General features: G+C 37.9%; 1 protein-coding gene across 1 annotated transcript in view; it reads right to left on the bottom strand.

The window, feature by feature from the left end:
- The window catches only part of FRRS1L (ferric chelate reductase 1 like), a 49,030-nt gene that overhangs the window by 10,127 nt on the left and 15,936 nt on the right, over positions 1–22,967 (bottom strand). The window contains exon 2 of the mRNA XM_032238253.1: positions 13,639–13,723. Coding sequence (XP_032094144.1) covers positions 13,639–13,723 — 85 coding nt within the window. The remainder of the gene's footprint in view (positions 1–13,638; positions 13,724–22,967) is intronic.

Here is a 22,967-nt window from a genome sequence, read left to right as displayed (position 1 = left end):
TTTAGATCATACACAAAGAGTATTAACTACAATAATTATCACTACTAAAAAACTAAATAAAATACATACAATCAAATGTTAATCAATACTGGGAAAATGTTATTATATATGATATAATTAAATATTATGGATGTTCAGCTAAAATAGGATATGAGGATTTGATGATAATAGAGGATTTTACAAATAAGTAAATGAATTGTCAGCATGTGTTATGGATTAATTCTTTAGCATAGCTAAGGATGAAGGATGTTTAAATAACCAAAGGTAATTAAAACTGGAGGTATAATGATGTTGATATGGTAAATATTCGAGTTAAGATATTTGAATTAATATGAATTAACGGAAGAGAAGCACCAAAGCATGTTGTAACCAGTTGATATACTTCTTTTTTTTTCATAATAGACACCTGTGTTTTGTTTTGTTTTCCTGCCTTGTCTCTTGTCGTTTTTGTCTTTTTTCGTATTATTTACTATTTTTTATTTTAATTTTAATTTTTTATTTGTCCTCTTTTCTTTTCTTTTCTTTTTTTTTTTTGGATTTTTTTCCTTTCCCACTGGTGTTGGCAGGTATTGTTCAAGATTATTACTCTTATCAATATTTCTAAATAATAATTACAGTTAAATGAAAATGGATATATAATAATGCTTGAGTTAATATGAGTTATGTTGGTTGACTGTGGAGGAGATGTACCAAAACTTATCTGTAATTGATTGATACATTTTCTACAGATGTAAAGAAAGATGCTGTACCCGTTTTAAACTAAAATTAAAAAACACTTATTAAAAAAAAAATACTCCGAAGGCTAAATCTTTATTGCTGTTACTTGATATGCAATCCTTGAAAACTTTAAGGGTTGCACACCAAATAACAATAAGGAGATTACTTAATCATAATGACCCAATCCTGATTTTTCCAGAGCCTTTTCTTTGCTCCTTGCTGTGAACCCTAATTATGGTTTCATGAGATGTCAGGATATTTTTCTCCTTATACACACACACACACAAAATGCAACTCCCAATAGATTATCTAATAAACCATTAATTTAAAGCCTGGTGCTAGAACACATAAGACAACTATTTTCCACGTTGACGAATTTGATGATTCGTGATGTATTTAAGGCAATGGGTCCTTAAGCATGTGTTAATTTGTTTGAAACAACTTTATTGTTTCATTAGGGGAGTATCAATTTCTGATCCCTCATCTTGACATTACAATAGGCAACTCAAAGCACTGTACCAAATACTTCCATGGAATACTGCAGGTTGGAATATATTTCATTTTCATCTTCTCTTTTTTCTGGAAATTTGGGCAACAGTAGATATCAAAGTATATTTCTTTGCTTTGAATGTTTTGAAAAAGTCTCCCATTGCTGAGAACCGTACTGTTACAGGCAGCCTTGCCTTTTTTTCTTTCTACTAGACTATGAGCTGAGATGATTGAACTCAGCATTTGTCAGTACTTTGTATACATATTTGACAATTGAACAATCATAGAAACATAGGGCTGGAAGGGACCTTCTAGTACAACTTTAAAACCTTTTCTCATCACTGAATTGCAATTTGTTGGATAGGACCCAATGCTCAAATATAAAGTGGTACAATCACTTCTCGTGATCTTAATGTTAGCCCTCTCTTAATGCAGTCTTCGGAGTGCATTGGCTTTTTTTTTTTTGGTAGATGCAGCATACTGCTGGCTCATACTTAAATGGTGGGCCAAGACACCTAGACACCACTGTTACTATCGTTAAGCCAGGTACTGCCTATTCTATACCTATGTATTTGTTTTTCCCCACCTAAATGCAGAACCTTACACTATGTGTAAAACCTTTTCTTATCACTGAACTTCATCTTATTGGATAAGGTCAAGTTTGTCAAGATCCTTCTGAATCTTGAATCTGTCTTCCAAAGTGTTTGCAATTCTCCCCTAACTTTATGTCAAATTTGATGAGTTCCCCTTTTATTCCCTCATCTCCTTTATGAAGAAGTTGAAGAGCAGTGGCCCACGACAGAAACCTAAGGTATCCCAATGTATGCTTTCCTCTATGTAGATGCAGCTCCATTGAAGACTACATGCTGGATGTACCTGGTTAGGCAACTGTAAATCTATCTGATGGTGGTACTGTCTAGACATTATTCTACCTTACCAAGAAGTAGGCTGTGATTTACTTTGTCAAATGACTTACTAAAATCCAGATATATTATATCCACATCATTTCCCTGATTCACTAAGCAGTTTGTCAAAGAATGCAATAAGGTTTGTTTTTAGCAAACCCATGCTGTCTTCTAGTAATTGCCTTCTTCGTTTTTAGGTGCTCATGAATCTGCTGCTTGATTATTGCTTTAGGATTTTCCCAGGTATTGATGTCAGTCAGGTTGTTTGGTCTGTAGTTTCTTGGATCCACCTTTTTGAAGATTGAAACCATGTCAGCTCTTTTCCAGTCTTCCGGTAGCTCTTCTGTGCTCCAGGAGCTCTGAAAGATTTTGTTAAGTGGTTCTGAAATCACATCTGCCTGGTCTTTCTGAATCATGGAGTATAAACCATCTGGTCCTGGAGAGTTGATTTGTCTAGAATGGATAGGTGTTTTCTTACCAATTCCTTGCCTATTTTGACCTGCATAACTGTTCTGTTTCCCCACAGAATTGCTTTTTTGATAAATTGGACTATTTTTTTTCCTTTTTGCATGAAGACAGGTACAAAGAAGGAATTAAACAGTTCACTTTCTTTCTGCTGCCTGTCATCTCCTTACTACCTTCTCCCATTAGTTGACCAATCATTTCCCTGACTTTCTTCTTGTTCCTCACACATTAAAAGAAACCTTTTTTTTTTGTTATGCTGGTATTCTGCCTTAGTTATATATTTCTCTTTCCATTGTTTACACTTGTCCTTTTTTCTCTCAGTTTGTCAGAGTTCTATTTGACTACACCTGGATTTTTGGATTATTTTAATAGTCAGTTATAAATGTCTGAATTGATCAAATCTTCTACCAAACTGATCACTTATCGAGTTTAAAATGGGCTGATACTTTACATGCAAGGGTTCCATTTCATTTTGCACATTCAACCTTACCTCAAAATATTTTTTTTAGTCAAGGAAAATATTTGTACGTTTTAGTCCCCATATCTTGTTTGGAAATTTGAATTTTAGTTTTTATATACTAAAAAGACTTTTATGTATCTAAACAGAAGCACCACTTACCTTCATGCTGTTTTCTTTTTCTATTAAGAGACCCTTATATACAGCTCCAGATTGTACAAGGTCTTTGTTCTTGAAGCAGCTTTGAGGAATGCTCTTTTCCAGCCTCTGCAGCCTCCCTGCTGCTGTGCAATTTTTGGAGGCTTTAGAGATCATACAAGAATGCATCCCATTCTCATGCGGCTTCTGGAGCCTCCAAAAATTGTGTGAAGACATACCTGTGCTCACACATTTTTTAGAGATTCTGAAGGCTAAGCAAGAACATGATCTCATGGGGGTCTGGAGGCCACACACTCTATTCTCATATGGCCTCTGCAGTCTTCAAAAATCACATAGGAATAAAGTGTGTTTTCAAGAATAATTGGGTGTTGATGAATGCTGACATAATTGCTACTATCATTGCCCTATAGCATCTTCAAATTTTGTTTCATCTGAAATTTTTGCTGATCTACATCTAAAATGTTTCAAGAGAACTTCCTGGAATCAATGGTTTGTTTCAGCTTCAAAGCACATTTTCTGTTTTGTACATACCCCTAGTGTGTAATGTAATGTAAGCCTAAAGCAACACAATACAAGAAAAGAAATATAATTAATACTGAGGTAAGAGCTAGCCTTTTTTAAAAAAAAATTTTTTTGGTTGTTGGGATTTGTGGGTGGGGGCTTCTGCAACAGTATTGGCCACCTATTTTCTGCTTTAACAGAAAAGTTAACATTTGTTTTCCACAGGTTTTTAAAAGAGAAAATTAAGTATTATGGTTTTCCCCAATTTTTTTTTTTACTTTGAGTAATATGAATGAATAACAATTGTGTTTGAGTTCATTCTTAATATTAACTGAGGAAAAGTTTCACAATCTTTTCAAGCCCATCAATTACCCGAGAAAACTTACAACTATGACCTAATACAGAGCATTCACATTTGCCGTGTTCTCCTTAGATAACAACAGCAATTGGGACTGGGATTGCAATTGGTAAATGATGCAGTCATAAAGCATGATGTCATGCCGTTGCATTGCTTAGCGACAGCAATCCAGGCAGATCTAGTTGCTGGCGTAACTTCAAGAGACATGATTTAAGTGGGAAGCAGTGGGAGTTCCAGGAAAGGAGGCTAGGGAAGGCCCTTGGAGGCCTGGCAGACAGTATGTGAGTTGCGGGGAGGGGTTCTGCAGTGCTGTGCAAACACAGGGAGATCAAAAGAAGGAGGATGTGGGTTGGTGCAAGCACAGGAAGGGTGAGGGAAGGAGGTTGCAGATCAGTATAAGAAGACTAAGCTGAGGGAAAATGAGGATGGGTCTGGGAAAGTGCAAGAAGGCCAAGGGAAGGTTGCAAATTACAATCATGTGACCATCGAATGCTGCAACTATTGCAAGTGCGAGCTAGTTGCCAAACATCTGAATCATCATCATGTGACCATAGGAGTACTGCAATGGCTGGAACTTTGAAGACCAGTCATAAGTACTGGCCAACCCTGTTGCAACATTGTATGGTCACTGAATAAGCAGTAGGTATGTTTGTATATGGAAGATTTTGCCCACCTGGAAGGGGGTGGAGTAAGAAAAGTCAGAAAAGTAGGTTGTGTCTTATGTGACATTTTGTTGTGATATCTACTTTGTCTTTGTTGCCCTCTTTTAAATCAATATCACAGGTAAATTTTATACTGCCTTATTTTTGGCAGATATGACGCTATTATTTTCAGCATTGCAACATTTGTGGCATGTCAACATCATTTATACAAACATTGACTCATAGGTTTGACCAATGTTAAGTTAATGTTAAATAAATGTGACATTGCAACAGCAATTAGAGAGCATGCTATTTTACACATCCATGTCTCTCACTTCTATTGCTATCTTCTGTTATGAGATATACTGTTATATATGTAATGAACATGTTATTTGGTTGTCTACTTTTGACACACGTTTGTATTTGTAATTATTTTGTCATGGTCCATAATAAAGAGTCATTCACGTATGACGATGTTATCCAGTGGTGAAATGCTATTGGTTCGGGCCGGTTCACTCAAACCAGTAGTAAAAAATGCCACCGTTCACTCAAACCAGTATCAAAAAATGCTTATCAAAATAAAAAAAAAGTTCCGACAATCAGCTGTGCTGCACGATGGTAGGAACTTTAAAAAAACTTCCTTTTAGTATTTGGGGTCCATTTTTGCTGCCAGGAGGCTTTCATGAGGCCTGCTAGGCCAAAAATGGGGGGGGGGTGCTGCGAAAGAAAGAAAGAAAGAAAGAAAGAAAGAAAGAAAGGGAGGGAGGGAGGGAAAAAGAAGAGAGAGGGAGGACCACAAACCTGGTATTAGACGTAGCTTCAGAGGATACCTTGAAAGAGCACAGCAATCTACAGCTGGAAGGGACCTGAAGCTCATCTAGTCCAACCCCTACTCCAGCAGGACATTGCTAAAGTGAGTTTCTCTCTTTTGACTCCCCCAGTCACATGACTACATAGCCATGCCCACCCAATCACATGATCCCCCACCAAGTCACGCCTACAGAACCGATAGGAATTTTTTTTAGATTTCACCACTGACATCTGTACAAAAATTGTGCGGTCTATAACTTTCAGCTGTAATAAAGCACTTTAGGTTTCATGCAAATGTGCCTAATTCTAAGTTCTATAAATTGTAAACCTGGCATTTTCAGTTAATGCCAGCCCTAGTCATCTTGCATTTGGATTATTGAAACATGTTCTAAATGGGGCTACTTTTGAAGAGCATTCAGAAGTTACAGCTAATGCAGAGTTTTTGGAGTGCCAAAAATGACCCATGTGATACCACTGCTGCACGAACTGCACTGGCTGCCAGTTTGCTTCTGGGTGCTATTCAAGATGTTGGTAATCTTCTTTAAAGGCCTTCTTGACCGTGACCCGACAAATGCGCGCACGACAAAAGCGTGCCGACAAGGCGACTTCCGGGGGGCGTGGCCTGTTGCCGAGGAGGGCTCCACCGAGCTCCTCAGAGATCTGGTCTGTATATCTAAATAAGATCATAGATAGCACCCCTTTTTGGCTAAGAAAGGGGCAGGGAGGATAGCTCCGTAGGCTAGGGTCTATTCGTAAGCCACAGCCTTTTTTCTTTTTTGGCTGTGGAAAGAGATTAGATCCAGCCGAAGCGGAGCGTTTATCTCCAGCCATTTCTTCTCAGCTGCCTTTTTTTTTTTTTGGCAGCCCCAGACAGGCTAGCCCCCCCCAGGACAAAACAAAGTTTTTTCAAGCTAGAATTGATACGGGCGGGTCCCACCCCTGTGAGATTTATGCTTTTATTACTATCGTAAATACCAGCACCATTCGTCTTAGAGACTTCTTTGTCTAAATAGACCTCAAAATGGCGATTTCTCTCCGTGGATGATTGATGTACTTAGCCGGTTTTATCTTCCTGCAGACTGCTCCTTAACAAAATAAACTCTTCTTCTTTTGAAATAGAGGGGAGCGAAGCTCTGCTTACTTGTTTATTTATTATGGCACCCAAGTCAAAGAAGCGTCTTGCTACAAATGTGTCTAAAGAATTTAAAGAATCTTTATTGGAAACACAGCCTTTGTCTCCTATGCCCTCTGCTGGAGAACTTTTAACACAGGAATATCTCTTTAAAATGCTTAATGCTTTTAAGAAAGAAATTAGGGAATTTGTATTGGAATTATATGATGATTTAAAATCTAAAGTTAATCAAATGAAGGCGAATACGTTTGCAGCCGTGTCTGCCCTGACAGATTACTCTGCTGAAATGGAGAACAAATTGGAAAGTCTGGAGAAGGCTAACTCTAATTTGACTACCAATATTCAAATTTTACAACAAGAAATTAGAGATAACGAAAAACAGCTTATGATGATAAATTTTAATAGGAAGGCATCTGCGATAAGAGTCAGAGGATTCCGTGAAAAGGAGCAAGAGAATTTGAAACAGACCTTTGCTGAAGCCTTCAGCCATGCGCTGGGAAGCCCGGGACTTAACTTTGACTGGCAAATTCGGAAAATCTATCGCCAGAACTCATTGATAGCGGCACAGCGACAGCTCCCGAGGGACATAATTATACATTTCTCTACAAAAGAATCTAGAAATGCGATTGTGCAAAAGCTTCATAATAACAGTTTCCGAGTTGACGGCCAGGACCTGATTGTTTTCAAAGATATTCCTTTTCAGATGCTGAAAGCAAGAAGGGATTACGCCTTTTTAACTAAGGAGCTTAGGAGTCAACAGATTCGATACAGATGGGAGGCCCCTGCCGGTATCACGGTTACATTTGAGAATCAAAGATTTCGTCTTAACTCTGTTTCGGAGGCTCAAGATTTCTATTGTAGGATTCTGAAGGCGGGACTTCCTGACTCGCTTGGAAGAGAGGAGAGACAAGCGGAAGGAGAAGGCAAACGGCAGGCCATGTGGCTGCAAGATGGAGGGGGTAGCCCCTCCTCCCTCGGAGAAGCAGAAAAACGGAGATCGAGAATCTAGACATTTCAAAATGCTTGCTAAAGTTGAGGACTGAATGGGGGTTTGAGACCTCTCTCCGGTAGAAAAAGCGGACTAATTTTTATCAGAAGGGAAAGCTGGGTGAAACTACTTTGAGCTAGATTTTAAATTAACGTTAGCATAAATTTGATAGTGGTAAACATCAGACAAGCAAGGGATGAGGGTAAAATTCACGTTGTTTAAAGCTTATTAATGACTTTTGCTGAAAGTATTATTTGAATATGTGGAATGATCCATGCTATTTAACTTTTATTTGAAGGGAAAGTTGGTTGAAATCGCTCTGAATTACATTTTAAACAAATGCTAGTACAAATTTGATAGTGGTAAGGGATGAGGGTAAAATGCATGTGGAATGAACTACGTTATTTGTGGTAAACATCAGACAAGCAAGGGATGAGGGTAAAATTTACGTTGTTTAAAGTTTATTAGAACAGAAAGCCGGTTGGGATTATCTTAAGATAAGTGTAAAAAGAATGCGGAATGATTTATGTTGCTTAAACTTTGTTAGAAGGGATTACTTTAAAATAGAAGGTTAACTGACTCTTGCTGAAAGTATTATTTGAATATGTGGAATGATCCATGCTACTTAACTTTCATTTGAAGGGAAAGTTGGTTGAAATCCCTCTGAGTTATATTTTAAACAAATGCTAGTATAAATTTGATAGTGGTAAATATCAGACAAGTGAGGGATGAGGGTAAAATGCATGTGGAATGAACTACGTTATTTAAATCCTATTAGAAGAGGAAGTCAGTTGGAATTATCTTAAGATAGAAATTGATTCCTGTGTAAAGTAATATTTGATCTACGCTGTTTAATTTTACTAAGAAGGGGATTTTGAATTACTGTTTGAAAAGGGGGTAAAGAAAGATCACTTACGCTGTTTAAATTTTACCAGAAGGGAAAGTTTGATTACTTGTCTGTAAAGTTATATTTGAATATATGGCATGAACCACGCTGCTTACATTTTATTGGAAGGGATCATGAGGTTTAGGAAGAGGAACGGGAGAATCTACAGAAGGTTGGGGTAAATAGCAAAGAAGTAAGAGACGAGAATAAAATATAGATAGAATGATTTATACTATTTAAGTATAGATAAAGATAGGGGGCTGAGATCAACACAAAGAGTGGTTTCTTTTCTTTTCTTTTTTTTTCTTTTTTCTCTTTTCTCTTTTCTTTTCTCTTTTTTTTTCTTTTCTCTGTTTTTTTCTTTCTTTTGATATATTACTTTTATTTTTTAATCCATATGTATACAAGATATTTTAGACAGAAGGTAGTGCCAGGTGTGGGCCCTGGGAAGTCGGGAGGATTAGGGATGGGGATTTGTGGGGGGTGGGGTGGGGGGGTGTTAACATAGTCTTAATAAGAACAAGAATGTATTTATATACGGTGTTTTGTTTTTTTGTTTTTTGTTTTTCCTTTTTTCCCTTTTTTTATTTCTTTTTTTCCTTGGTTCATTTTACTTTTATCAGATCAAACAACACTCGAATAAAGGCATACACCAAGGAGGGAGGTAGAGGGAAAGAAGATGGAGGAGTAAGGAAGGAGTAAGGGGAATGTAAGGAGGGTGTCCGGGGAGTAAGGGGAGAAGGAAGGTTTGAGGGGAAAGGGAAGTAGGAGGGGAGTGTTAGAGGGAGAAAGGAAAGTTGGAGGGGGTAGATGGGGTGTATGGAGGATGAAAGGGTTAGGTGGGGTTGTGAATGATGAGTTGTGTTTCCTTTTTATTTGTTCGTTTTATTCCCTTTTTCTTTTTTCTTTTCTTTTTTTATAGTAAATACCCTGTATATAAATGATTGCAAATGGAATGTGAAAATTGAATAAAATATGCTTAAAAAAAAAAAAAAAAAAGCGTGCCGACAAAACCGCGGCGCTAAAACCACAACATCATCAATGCGCCGATAACAGCGCGCCGACAATAGCCTGTTGACAGAAGCACGATTTATGTTAAGGTAAGGGTTAGGGTCAGGGTCAGGGTCAGGGTTAGGTTTAGGGTTAGGTTTAGAGCGCACTTCTGTCGGCGCGCTGTTGTCGGCGCGCTTCAGCAGTCATTCGTCGGCGCGGTTTAGAACTCGCGGTTTTGACATGGTTTCAAATTATTTGAGGGTCTGTTTATCCCAATGGGATTGGCCAATCCACCCATGCTGGCAGAGGAGTCATTCTATGGGCCCTATTAGCTAGGCTAGGGTATTCCAATAGGTGGGGTCCAGGAGAAGAGCCTTTGAGGCCATTGCCCCTGCCCTTTGAACATTTTGCCCCCCCCCCCAAGTGAGATTGGCTCTAACCTTCCTGTCCTTTCGCAAGAGTTTAAGATCTGGCTCTACCAGTTGGCTTGAGGTTCAAATGGGGGTGGGGTCGTAACATTGAAGATGGTTGACAGATTAATAACAGATTTCACTGTCCCTCCTGTTCATCCTACTCACTCCCTCTCCATTTTTAGGTAGGGTTGAATTTGTTTGTATTATGTATAGAATTTGTAATGTAAGCCACCCAGAGTTAACCTGTAGTAAAATGAGAGGCCAATACAATTAATAAATATAAATGTACGTTGACAACATTGACCCCCAAAACTAACTGAGGAGGAACAGTAGTGTCAAATGATGTCTCTGTCTCCTGTTTGAAAGCATTGCAGATACATCTAGTTGTACACTGGGAGAAATAAAATGCTAATCTAAATTTTTTATTTTTTTATATGTTTGTATTCTACCTCACAAATAATGTGGAAAATGTATCTTCTTCCTCATATTTTCCTCACAACAAACCTTTGAGGTAATTGGACTGAGAAAGAATGACTGGCCTATGGCCACCCCAGCTGGCTTCCACGTCTATGGCAAAACTAGAACTCATAATCTCCCACTTCCTAGCCTGGTGTTTTAACCATCAGACCTGGCTATGGGATTTAGCTTAACTCAGCAAGATTATTTTATGTAAAATAGGAATAACACAAATCTATTCATATTTGAGCCTTTCAGAAGGAACACCCACCCATTTATTCTAGCCTTTTCACATGGAAAAGATAACAAACCAACACAAAACTTTTTTTTGTTAATCCATCGTACCTACAGAATCTTAGCAAGGATCCTTCTATCCATCCTCATCAAACTATTTCATATATACCAATAGCAGCCACTATAATTATACACTTTGAGTGAATTCCTGACCTTTTGAAAGACCCAACTTGATGTGTTAATTAACACATAGGCTAGAAACCAGGAGAAGATTAATTCTAATCCACATTAGGCCTGAAGCCAGCTGAATGATCTTGAGGCAGACATTCTCTAGTCCCAAGAAGCAGTCAAGGGAAAGCCACTTTTGAAATCATGCCAAAAAAACAGGAACTTCTCCACCAATCTCCAGAAGTCAACACTGATCCCCCCACAAAAGCCCCGTAAACCCAAACCATTTCTGCCTTCTAAACCCTTCCTATGTCCAGATGAATCAAGCTCCAATTTGGAAGTATTCAAAACTCTATTGAGCACAATAAATAAAGTAGTAAGAGTCTCTGGAGATCAGCATCCAAAATGGCAAACATTCTGAAACAGAAAGGCACAAATTGACTTATCAATCAGTTATTTCATTAAATCTGGATGACCAGCTTGACAAAGAGCACAATGTTTCTTCTGTAGCATAAGTTCTATGGTATAAATAGTTTAACTACAGGATGAGTTTTCAAAGTACCCAAGTTTCCTTAGAGCAAATAGTTTAACAAAATAATTAATAATAATAAAAATAGCTGGAAGCATCCTGGTCACAGTTTCTGGTCATTTTTCTATTCTTGATGGAATGTGATATGGAATCAATCTTGTGCAAAATGGCACCTGGAAAAGAAAAGGAAATATTGATAAGGTATCAAACTAGAGGCAATAACAGGAATTTAATTGCACAAATGCTTGTTGGAAAGTGAAAGATTTTATTTTATAGAATAAGGAGAATAGTATTGTACTTGTCAATATACATACTCTTTCTTCCTTGAAGACTGTAGTAAAATACTGTGCCACAACTATAGATTCCACTGTGCGCATTCAGCCTGTGATCCAAGAAATATGTTCAGGAATATTGGCTTGCAGTAGATTGTGTAGTAGATTGTGTAGTAGATTGTGTAGACCCACTTGTTTTTCCAACTAGGGTTTTCCTGCCTGTAGAAGTTAGTTCCTCCCCAATGCACGGAGAACATTATTAGGAAATAAAAGAGTATTAGACAAAAATGATCACAACAATAAGAAAATGAAAATGTAAACATAGCACTTACATATTACCATATATTTCCACCCATTCCCTTCCTTACCTGCATGAGGCATATCCCACTGTCCCACAGTTGTTGAAGTCTAGCAGATGTTGGTGCCTGAAGTTCCAAGGTGAAGTAATTGTTAGGGTTCCAGGCAGAAATATTAGCTATGTATTAATGTATTGAAGCATACCATTAGGATAAACTGTTTTATGAAAACTTTTCTCCATAGTTACCTCAGTCATTAGTTTCTTTTTGTGAGCTCCATTTGGCATAACATATGTATATACCATGTGATTTATATTATACATATCTCGTGTTTATATGACCTCATACTGCCTGATGTAATCTCTTAAATGGTCAAGGACTGTTTAAAGTTCCTGTATATATTAGGAGCATAGTTTTAATAAAACAGAGAATAATAAAAGAGATTCATAGTTCCAAGATGGGGCCAAAAGCAGGAGTTTTATTCCATGTTGTTTTTCTGTATTCCATATGTGCCTTTCTAATTTTTAAGCCATACATTTATCCATGAAACAGTTCCATCTCTACTTCATTGACATTGTTTTAAAATTATAAATTATCAGGAACTCTGAATTCTCCGTGTCTTCGGATGAATACAGAATAACAGAACTGAAAAGAAAAAAATTGAGGATCTTCTAGTCCAACTCCCTGCCCAAGCAGAAGACCCCACACCATTCTGGACAAATGGTTGTTTGATATATTTTTTAATCTCCAGTGATGAAGCACCCGCTGTTTCTGGAGGCAAGCTGATTAATTGTTCTTGCTGTCAGGAAATTTTGCTTAATTCTAGGTTGGATCTCTTTTTGATAATTTTCCATCAGTTACCTCTTGTCTTGTGCTCAGGTGCTTTGGAGAATAACCCCCTCTTCTCTGTGACAATCGCTCAAAATATTGGAATATTACTATCATGTCACTGTTAATCCTCCTCTTTGTTAGATTAGATATATCCAGTTCCTACAACCAATCATCATATGCTTTAGCCTCAGTCCCCTAATAATCTTTGTTGTCCTTCTCTTCACTCTTTTTAGAGTCTCAACATATTTTTTGTATCATGATGACCAAAATGGATGCAATATTCTTTTAAAGCCGGGTTATACAAGTCAAAATATAAACTGTGCATGAGCTTTATAGATACTATTCCTATGATGGTGAGTTTTCAGATTGTTAGTTCAAATACAATGTTACTTTATTTGTTGGTTGAACTTTACAGTCAGTTTGCTAAATGGAAACAGGGAAGAGCTTTAACAAACCACCATTGCCGATATTTTGTAGTTCTACTGAAATGAACCCACTGCTCTTGCTTCTTTGCTGAGCTAAGTGCTATAGTTTTGTAAATAGATAAGTTACCAAAAATGTTTATTTTTATGTAGATTTTTAAAACATTTACTCAATCTTTGTGAATTTAGAACATACATCAAGGTAGCAAGCATCTTGTTCCTATGATTTCCTATGGAAAAACATTCAAAATTTCAAGGTTTATGGTATCAAAACACAGTGCAAAGATGTTCTGTTCTTAGAAAGGTTTTTTTAAATCTATGCAGAACTCTACATTTCAGTTGTCTAAACAAAGGAACTTCACAACTGGGAAACTTCACATAGACTCAGAATTACAATAAAGTATTGCTAATAGGATATATTCATTGAAACAATTTATAGAGTTACCTTGTTCATAGGTCAGATTGGTTTTACTTAAAAGAGAAACAATTAACACATTTTCATTGTATCATACTGACCTAAAGCATCCTTTTGTTTTTCCACAATCATCCGCTCGAATTTTTGCAAATGGATCTACTGGAGGAGCAGTAGGAAAAGGATAACCTTTAAGAATCAGAATTAAAATATTAATTATTTAATACAATGCATTTTCATTTTATACTAAATGTTAATTTATATGTATTTTATATATTCATCAAATTTGTATCCCACATTTTGTTTCTTACTGGAGTCAGCAATCACCCTGCAAAGTGTCATTTTCAGATGTTAAAATAAAAAGTGTTCTCATTTCCTTCAGAATCTACATGAAAAAACCATAGAATGATAATTGGAAAAGACTTTTAAGTCATCATCCAATCCTCTGCTTAAAATGTTTATGAAATATAGTCAGTGTCTGTTTGTACACAACTAATAAGCCATTTCATATTCCCCTCAAATCTAAGGCTTTCCTGCTCTATTTCTGCTTATACATCATTTTTCCATCAATTTTCTGACTACCACATTCTTCTCGGTCAGATTATCTTTTTTTGGAAAGCCAGAGTTAAGAATTATCTATACCAACATGCTTTTTATACTACAGGACTATTAAGAATTAGAGCTACAGACCCACAGAAGGTGTTTGACATAGCTTTCAAACTAGAGCAGGGTGAATTAGCAAGAGACCCTTTACACGAGGAAATTGGCTATTCAGTATTACCTGCCATTAGCTTTTGGGGGGGGGGGCTTGTTCTAATAACATTCCAATCTCCCTCCCACCTCACTGCAATATTCGCACCATTTCTACCCACATGGGGGGGTGTTGTATCTTATAGTGCAAAAATATGGTAAGTCTAAGTGTTATTGCTATTTCCAGTAATTCTACAGCTGGTGCCCCTAATTGCTCAGCCAACAGGTATGCATCCTGTAGCCCATTTTTCACCAGAAAAACTGTTGGTAATTGTGGGAAACTACCCCATAATTGGCTGGGTGAAATTAGCTGGGATCAATAGGATAGGATAGAATATCTATCTGGATCAAAGGATCCCAGTGAACATTTGCCAAGAGCCATATGGAAAAAACAGTCCTGGGAAAGCTTTTAGATAAGGAAGCCGAATTCATTTCGAGTGTCTATGTGAATAGCAATACACAGATACACACAGAGATGAGAGGCCTCTATTATCTGAGATATAAACACACAGAATTAGCCTTGCATCCTTTTGCCGCCTCATGTAACAAGACTCCATATGCCTAGGCTGAAATGTAGCACTTTATGTGATTTACAATTCCATACCTCCTCATTTCCCCTTATCAAAGAGTACCTTTTGTCCCTCCTCCCTGCCCTTTCTGCCAGAATGTGTAATCAAGAAGTGATTTGTAACATACTGTGAGATCCTTTGTTTGTATTAACTGCTGACTAGCTTTCTTTGAACTTTCCTAATAAAAAGTGTTCTGGTTTAGCCAGAAATCACCATTTTCACCCAGTCTGCAGTGTGCGTGTGTGTCTCATTGCCAAAGCAGCCTAGGAATTAGAGATTCGTGAAGTGGTCCATCGGATTGTGAGAATGCTTGTATCCTCAATGCAAGCTCACTCTCGCAAGTGGTGACCTCCGACGTGATCCATTTTACAACGCCAGGAGTCAGTCGAGGTGCGACGCAGGGAGGCCCGGACAGGTCGGACGGACTTTCAGCGTGTCCAATATCCCCATCTCTTACCCAGTGCACTTTACGTAAGTATGGGGAAAGATTTGTCTAAGGGGCGGGAGGCCCACCTTAAGGAAACAGGACCCCTGTCCAGAGAGCAGAAGGCTCACCTTAAGGAAATTGGACAGATAATTGGAGCTCATAAAATTATATTAAAGGATAAAAGTGAACTACCTACAAAAAAAGAGGTTAGAGAATTAATGAGATACATTTGGCAATACTGCCCGTGTTACCCAACATTTGGATCTCTTAATATAGACACATGGGAGAAAATAGGCTCCTATTTACACGAGGAGCCCAGAGCACCCACAATAATATTAATCAGCTGGAAGGCTGTTTTAACCGCTCTCTGTCTTCATCACGGAGACACATTCACGCTTTCCAAAAAGCAGGCAGATGAATTAGCATCTCTAAAACCCACTGCCCCTCCCAAGTATGAGGAAATAACAACAAAGGCTATAGGGGGAGAGAAAAGGGAAAGCAAAGAGGAGGTTTTAAAGCAAACTCCTCAAGAAGAAACATCTAACACCCCAGAAAAACTTAATATCCCTCCTAAATATGAAGAAGTAACAACAGAAATTGTAGAAAAGGTAAAAGAGGAAATCACATCAGAGATTGTAGAAAAGATAAAAGAAGAAATCAAACAACAGGCTCCTCAGGCAGAAAAATCTAATATTTATCCAGCTTTAAAAAGTACTGAGTATTCACTCGGTCCCCTCACTGCAGGAATGCAAAAAAAGAGAAGTGGGGAGGACGTGAAACTGGAGGACCTAAAATTAATGGCTGCCTTTCCTGTTGATTTTACAGGACAAAACCCTGTGTTCACCCCCTTGTCACATAATGTTTTAAAAGATTTAAAATCAGCCATAACAACTTATGGATTATTGTCTCCACATGTGCAAGGTTTATTGCAGAGTTTGTCTGAAAATTATGTTTTATTGCCAAATGAATGGTATTCAGCAGCTAAAATACTTTCCACTTGGCAGATCATCACGGAATGTTTAAAAACTCATGAACAAGCCGTGATGGGGGGAACAGACACCCCCCTGCTATATTTGAAAACCTCTTTGCTAAATTCACACTCTCACTCTGAATCCAAGGCTTTCTTTTCCCTTGCATGTATGCCTTTGAAGCTTCTCAACGTTACGCTTCTGTCTGTTTCACAGTCGGGAGATTAATTTTGGGGCATTCGGCTAGCCCGACATAAAAGGCTGCCTTTTATTTTCCTTCTCATTTCAATCTCTTGGCAAGTGAATCTGCCAGGCTTTTCCTATTTTCTTCCGGTGATCCCGGCTACCTTTCTTCCATTACCCCCCACGATGTCCCTCTTACAATGTCTCTCCTAGTCTTTCCTCATCGTAATTTCTTGTCTCAAGGAGTTCTTGTTACTCCTTTCTTACTGACTCATCTAATTTTTCTTTTGTTGCTTTAAACACATTTTTATGCCTGAGCACCTGAAACTTTTTCACAGATGTTTCATTTCTCAGAAACCTGCATCTTTTGCAGCTCTAATTATAAAAGCCCGTGTCAGATCTGAATTGGAATGGAAAAAAATGTTTTTGTGAGTGCATGAATGTGTGCCTAAGTTTTTGTGCACTCTCAAGGTAATTGTAGATAAGATAACTTCAATCCAAAAGACAGGGATTTTAAAGTGTTCAATTTTATAACAAATTTGCTGACTTTCTGGCCACCATCAGATGAAAATTGTTGCAGCTGTAATAGTTGTCTTTTAAAAGAAAAGTAGAGCTCGAGCCCCACCCAGATGCAAATGATGTGTTTAAGGAGATAGAATGGGCATAACTTCGAGCAAAAGTAAGAAATTTAGTAAGTAATGAGGTAAAGCCTGACTGAATGGGAAGACCTAGGTAATTGGACTTGATTACTTTGATGTAATGTCTGTTAAAAAAATTCTTAGGTGTCCATCCCAGGTTCTGTGATTAAGGCACGTATCCGACCGGTTATTTTAAAATTGCATGTTAATTTGTGGGGGAGAGATTTGTTGTCTCAGTTTGGGGCAACCTTAACTTTGGAATAAGGTAGAGAGAGAGTGAAAAAAGAGTAAGAGAGAGGTAGAGTGAAAAAGAAAGTGAATAGAGGTAAAGAGAAAGAGGAGAATTGACTAAAATTGATGTTTGAAGTTTGTAAATGGGCTTTGGCTTGAAGCCGTGAGGGTGAGAAGAGTAGTTAGGATTTAAACTGCTCTCTGAAATTCCTCGCTGTTTGAAGAATGCATGACAAAGGATTTTGCATGTGAAGTTAATTTACACAAGCAGTTTGATTGCAGTGTTAATATATGTTGAATGGTAAAAGTTGGTATGCACGTACTTTGATTTCTTTTATATAAAGAAACAGTAAGTTGCAAAGTTGTTTAATGGTATGTGTGTATGCTTGCGTGTTATCATTTCCAAGCTTGTTTAGAGAAGGCAGAGTGAGAACAAAGGAGAGATTGTAAGAGGTTAACACCCAGCCATTCCCCCCCCTTCCTTTCCCCCTGAGTCTTTCCTTGGAAGGAAACAGGAGAAGGGGGGAGAGAAAGAAGTGTGTGTGTAACTGCTTTCAGACCTAGAGGGAGAGAGACAGTGAGAAAATAGAGCTCATTGGCTTACGTATAGCTTTTTGAACTGATGGTAATGAATGTTTTGTATTAAAAATAAATGAAATGGACCCTTTAATGAAGCTTACATTAAAAAACAATGACCCAATTTGGATTGAACAGTGGCCCCTCCCTATTGTTAAATTAGAAGCTTTAAAAGAGATTGTGCAACAGTTGTTATTAGATAAAAAAATAGAATTGTCAAATAGCCCTTATAATACTCCTGTATTTTTAATTAAGAAAAAATCAGGGAAGTGGAGAATGCTTCAAGATTTAAGAAAGATAAATGAAGTGATTCGTCCCATGGGACCCTTGCAATGCGGTTTACCAAATCCTAATATCATTCCTCAGAATTATGAATTAACAGTTATTGATTTAAAAGATGCCTTCTTCTCAATACCTTTACATAAAAAGGACAGAGTATTATTTGCATTTACAATTCCTGTACTAAATTATAGTGAGCCAACAGTAAGGTATCAGTGGAAAGTTTTACCCCAGGGAATGCTAAATAGCCCAACGCTTTGTCAATATTACATTAATAATATTTTAAAACATTTTAGAGCCAAGTATAAAGGTATCCTATTCTACCACTACATGGATGATATCTTGCTAGCAATAGAAAAGAATGCACAAAATGCTTATTCACAGGTTATAAAAGAGATCATACAAGGATTTAATGATAAAGGATTTAAAATTGCTTCAGAAAAAATTCAAACTATGCCACCATATTTATATTTGGGACATAAAATCATGACATCTCATGCCTCACCAGTAATTCCAAAACTACCTGAAATGGATAAATGTAGTTTGGTGCAGTTACAACAATATTTGGGTTCAATTAACTGGGCACGTCCCTACATGGGATTAACTACGAGTCAATTACAACCCTTATTTGCATTGCTGGCAGGAGGAAAGGAGCCTGCTGCTATACTAACCATAGGGGACAAAGAAAAACTGTGTATTCAGGTGATTGAGGCAGCCCTAACAAAGACCTGGGTAGACAGGATGGTTTCACACGTTCCTATCTCAGCTGCTATTTTCAATACCAAAAACTTGCCCACAGGGTGTTTGCTGCAAACACAACAGAACAAAGTGTTAGTGATTGAATGGATACACTTAGCAAACAGCCCGGGGAGAACAGTTTCAACAAAACCTCTATTGTTATCCCAGATAATTATAAAATTAAGAGAGAGAGCTCGAGCTATACTGGGAACGGATCCAGAAACTATTTACGTTCCATATCCACTACCTTGGTGGGAAAAATATTTTCAAATATCAGATACACTTCAATTGGCCTTAAGTGACTATTTAGGGATAATTAAATACCACTATCCCACAGATTATAGGTTTTTGTTACTGAATCTACAACATTTACAATTGACTTCCTTACAAAGTAAACTGCCAATTAAAAATGCAGTTACAGTTTTTGCTGACGGAACTAAGAACAGGGGTGCATGTGTGTATCAAATCTCAGGACAGTGGGTGACTTACCACACGCACCCTCAGAGTTCAGCACAGCGTTCTGAGTTGGCTGCATCCATATTAGCATTTGAGAAATTAAAAGACCAAACATTTAATTTAATTGTGGATTCATTGTATGTTTACCAAGTGATTAATAACTTGTTTGATGCCTATCTTTCACCAGCCCTAGATAAGCAATTGTTAGATATGTTTTTACAGTTACAGCAATTAATTGTGGATAGAAAATTTCAATATTTTGTGGCTCATATTAGGAGTCACCAGTCACTTCCTGGTATGCTAACAGAGGGAAATGATTATGCAGACAAAGCCGCTAGGGAAAGTTTTATTGGATTTGCAACTCCATGGGAAAGCCATGAGTATTTTCATCAAAATGCAAAAGCCTTAATGAAGATGTTTGGAATTTCAAAAACTGAGGCTGTAGCGATTATCCAGCAGTGCTCAACCTGTAGCAAGCAAGGTAACGCAATTCCTATGGGAGTTAACCCCCGAGGAATTAAGCGTTGTGAGATATGGCAAATGGATATCACACAATACCCTTCCTTCGCACCCTGGAAATATATTCATGTCACAGTGGATACCTTTTCAGGTTTTATTTTTGCAAGCCCACAGCGGGGGGAGACAACCAAACAAGTGATCAACCATTGTATGCGCTCTTTTTCAGTTTTAGGAAGTCCCCTGGAGATTAAAACAGATAATGGACCCGCATACAGTAGCGCTGCATTCGCTACCTTTTGTGATCAATGGAAAATTGTCCATAAATTTGGCATCCCATACAATTCCCAAGGACAAGGAATTGTAGAAAGAGCAAATTTAACACTAAAAATGATGCTTGATAAGCAGCAAGGCCCCTTTAAGATAGGGCTGCCTGAAATCCAAAACCGTTTGAGTAAAGCCTTATACACACAGAATTTTTTAAATCTTACAGGCTCACCCATAGCTTCCACAGCTGGGGAAAGACATTTTCAGCATAGCGTAGTTTCTCCCCGCCCTCTTGTTTATTACAGACAATTGCCAGACCCTCAGTGGAAGGGCCCAGTGGAGCTCGTTACTTGGGGACGTGGATACGCTGCTGTGCAACTCCCGGACAGAGTGTTGTGGGTTCCTGGAAGATGCGTACGACCGTTTCATGAGAGACCAGTGAAGACAGATGATAAAAAGGATCCCGAAGCAAGCCTATCCCTTTTGTTTCAAACAACAGACGACTAGAATTGCTGCTGCTCCCACTGTTATTCCTGTGAGCTGTGCGTTGACTGCAAGATCCCGTGTGACATTGTGATAATTGAACAGTATCTTCAGAAATATTTTAACTACACCGATCCCTCCCGTATCACTACTGAACTCCGTATCACACCAACAGTACAACAAGCTATTGACAATCCTTTTATAACCATTATCACCAAGAATCTCTTGACCCCTCTTTTGATATCTAGTACTCAAGATGAAAATCCGTCCGGAACAGGTCGTTGGCCGGTCATATGTTCCCAGAGTACGTCAGCCCCGATGCCCATTTTTCAGAGGACCTTCGCCTGGACAGGAAATGGGATTTTGGGATTTTTGGGCTCCTCCGATGTCTTGTAAGCATTTTCTGTTGCACCTTTTGCTAATGATGTTGGGGATGGGAATTATGCTTTTAATTGTATGGGGGGCATGTGAATATGAACGCAAAAATAAGAAGGGAATAGTGGAGGATATTCAAGAAATTCCTTTCACACACAACCGCTCAAAAAGAGCGATCATTCCATACTCCAATGGGGAAAACTGCAATTCTCAAGGGATATGCATCTACCCTCACAATACATATGGAGAAGCCAATACACAAGTTACCTTAACTTGTTATTTGAAAAATCCAGCTGCAGCGTGTTTAATTACATGGCAATTTTTGCCTGCAAAATACAAAAAGGCATTCCAAAATGTGAGAGGTATTTCACACCCGAAAGAGAATGGCTGCTCTTCACATATTAGAATAAGAATCACAGAAAATTCTATAGGTTGGTATCAATGCACACAATACCAAAAAGGGTTACCTAATAAAATGATAAAAACAGAAGTAACTTCAAGAGCAAGTATAAAATTTCCCCCAGTTAGTGAGTGGTTCTTAACGTTATTGAGTTATCAACAAGAGATAGGAGGAGACAGCTTTCACCACCTTACAAAAAGAGAGATAAAAGAGGACATTTGCACAGCCTGTTTACAAAAAACCAAACAAGGCACAAAAATTTCTATGACCTTAATATATTATACTATGAAACCTGAATGCAATGGAACTTTAATACCACCATGCACACATAACAATACACAATACAATCAATGCTATACACAAAATGGGATACAATGTTATGAACCAAAAGCGGTAGGACCTATAACAAGTAGCATCTATGTTTATGGCTATAAAGGAGGATCTAGTTTAAAACATCAATTTCTTACAGCACAAAGATTATCAGTGTACATAGCCCATAATGTTTCAAAGGGAATGGCACCTGTCATTGTTTGTTTTGATACATGTTTAGCAATTGCTATAGGGCAAGGAACAGGATCCGCGGGGGTAACCTGTGGAGGACAGTCGTGGGAACAATCATATATCCAAAACCATAGATATTTATTCACTCGCTCGACACTCTCAGCACATGGAGGCTATACCCAACCGAGTGTATATTGGTATACAAGTGGCTATGGACCTAACAATTTCGATCTTTCTATTACTCCAGTCACTACTGATTGTCAATCCCATCACTGCACACCACTCTGCCTTTCTGTGCAGGTAGCAGGTACTTTAGGCACCCGATACTATCATTATGGTATTGGTATAGATAAAGCAGGAAAGGATCCTTATGGATATATCATTGTAAAAACTGAAGCAACAAAATTGACAAATCAACCTGTAAAGTTTTTTTGGAGTTATGAGCAGGAGATTGCTAAACTTAACGATCTACCTACACCTCCAAAAGCAAAAAATATGTTTATTAATTTGGCTCAAGAAGTTGCTACAGAACTTATGTTAAAAAATTGTTTTGTATGTGGAGGAACCACTATGGGAGATCGCTGGCCATGGCATGTACAAGAAGCAAATTATACTGAAATAGCACAATGGAAAGGGAACTTCACCTTTAATAACAACTTCAATGAAACCTGGCAAGTTACCTCTCATATAATAGGTCACATATGTTATACCAGAAATAAAAATAATCAGACTAAAAGAAATAAACCTATGGGATTTTTAAAATGTTCTAATGAGTGGGAAAATAACACTTGGGTTTCACAAACTAATATGACCAAACCTGAAAACTCATTGCTGGAAGTAACTAAGTTACAAGGACTTTCAGACCCTGAAAATGATACTATTGTGTGGAATTCACCTGATGGGTTATATTGGATATGTGGTAATTTTGCCTATAATATGTTACCCGCAGGGTGGTATGGGTCATGCATCTTGGGGGCGATTCAACCATCATTCTTCCTAATGCCTATAGAGAAAAAACAGAAATTGGGAGTCCCTGTATATGATACTCTTGAAAGACGTAAACGTACAATAGATCTTTCCAAAGGGATAAAAATAGGTAACTGGAAGGATGATGAGTGGCCCCCTGAGAGAATTAT

Source organism: Thamnophis elegans, chromosome Z (genome assembly GCF_009769535.1).
Source record: "Thamnophis elegans isolate rThaEle1 chromosome Z, rThaEle1.pri, whole genome shotgun sequence".
Classification (NCBI taxonomy): domain Eukaryota; kingdom Metazoa; phylum Chordata; class Lepidosauria; order Squamata; family Colubridae; genus Thamnophis; species Thamnophis elegans.
The sequence above is the reverse complement of the archived record's forward strand: the minus strand, read 5'-3'. Positions and strand labels throughout refer to the sequence as shown.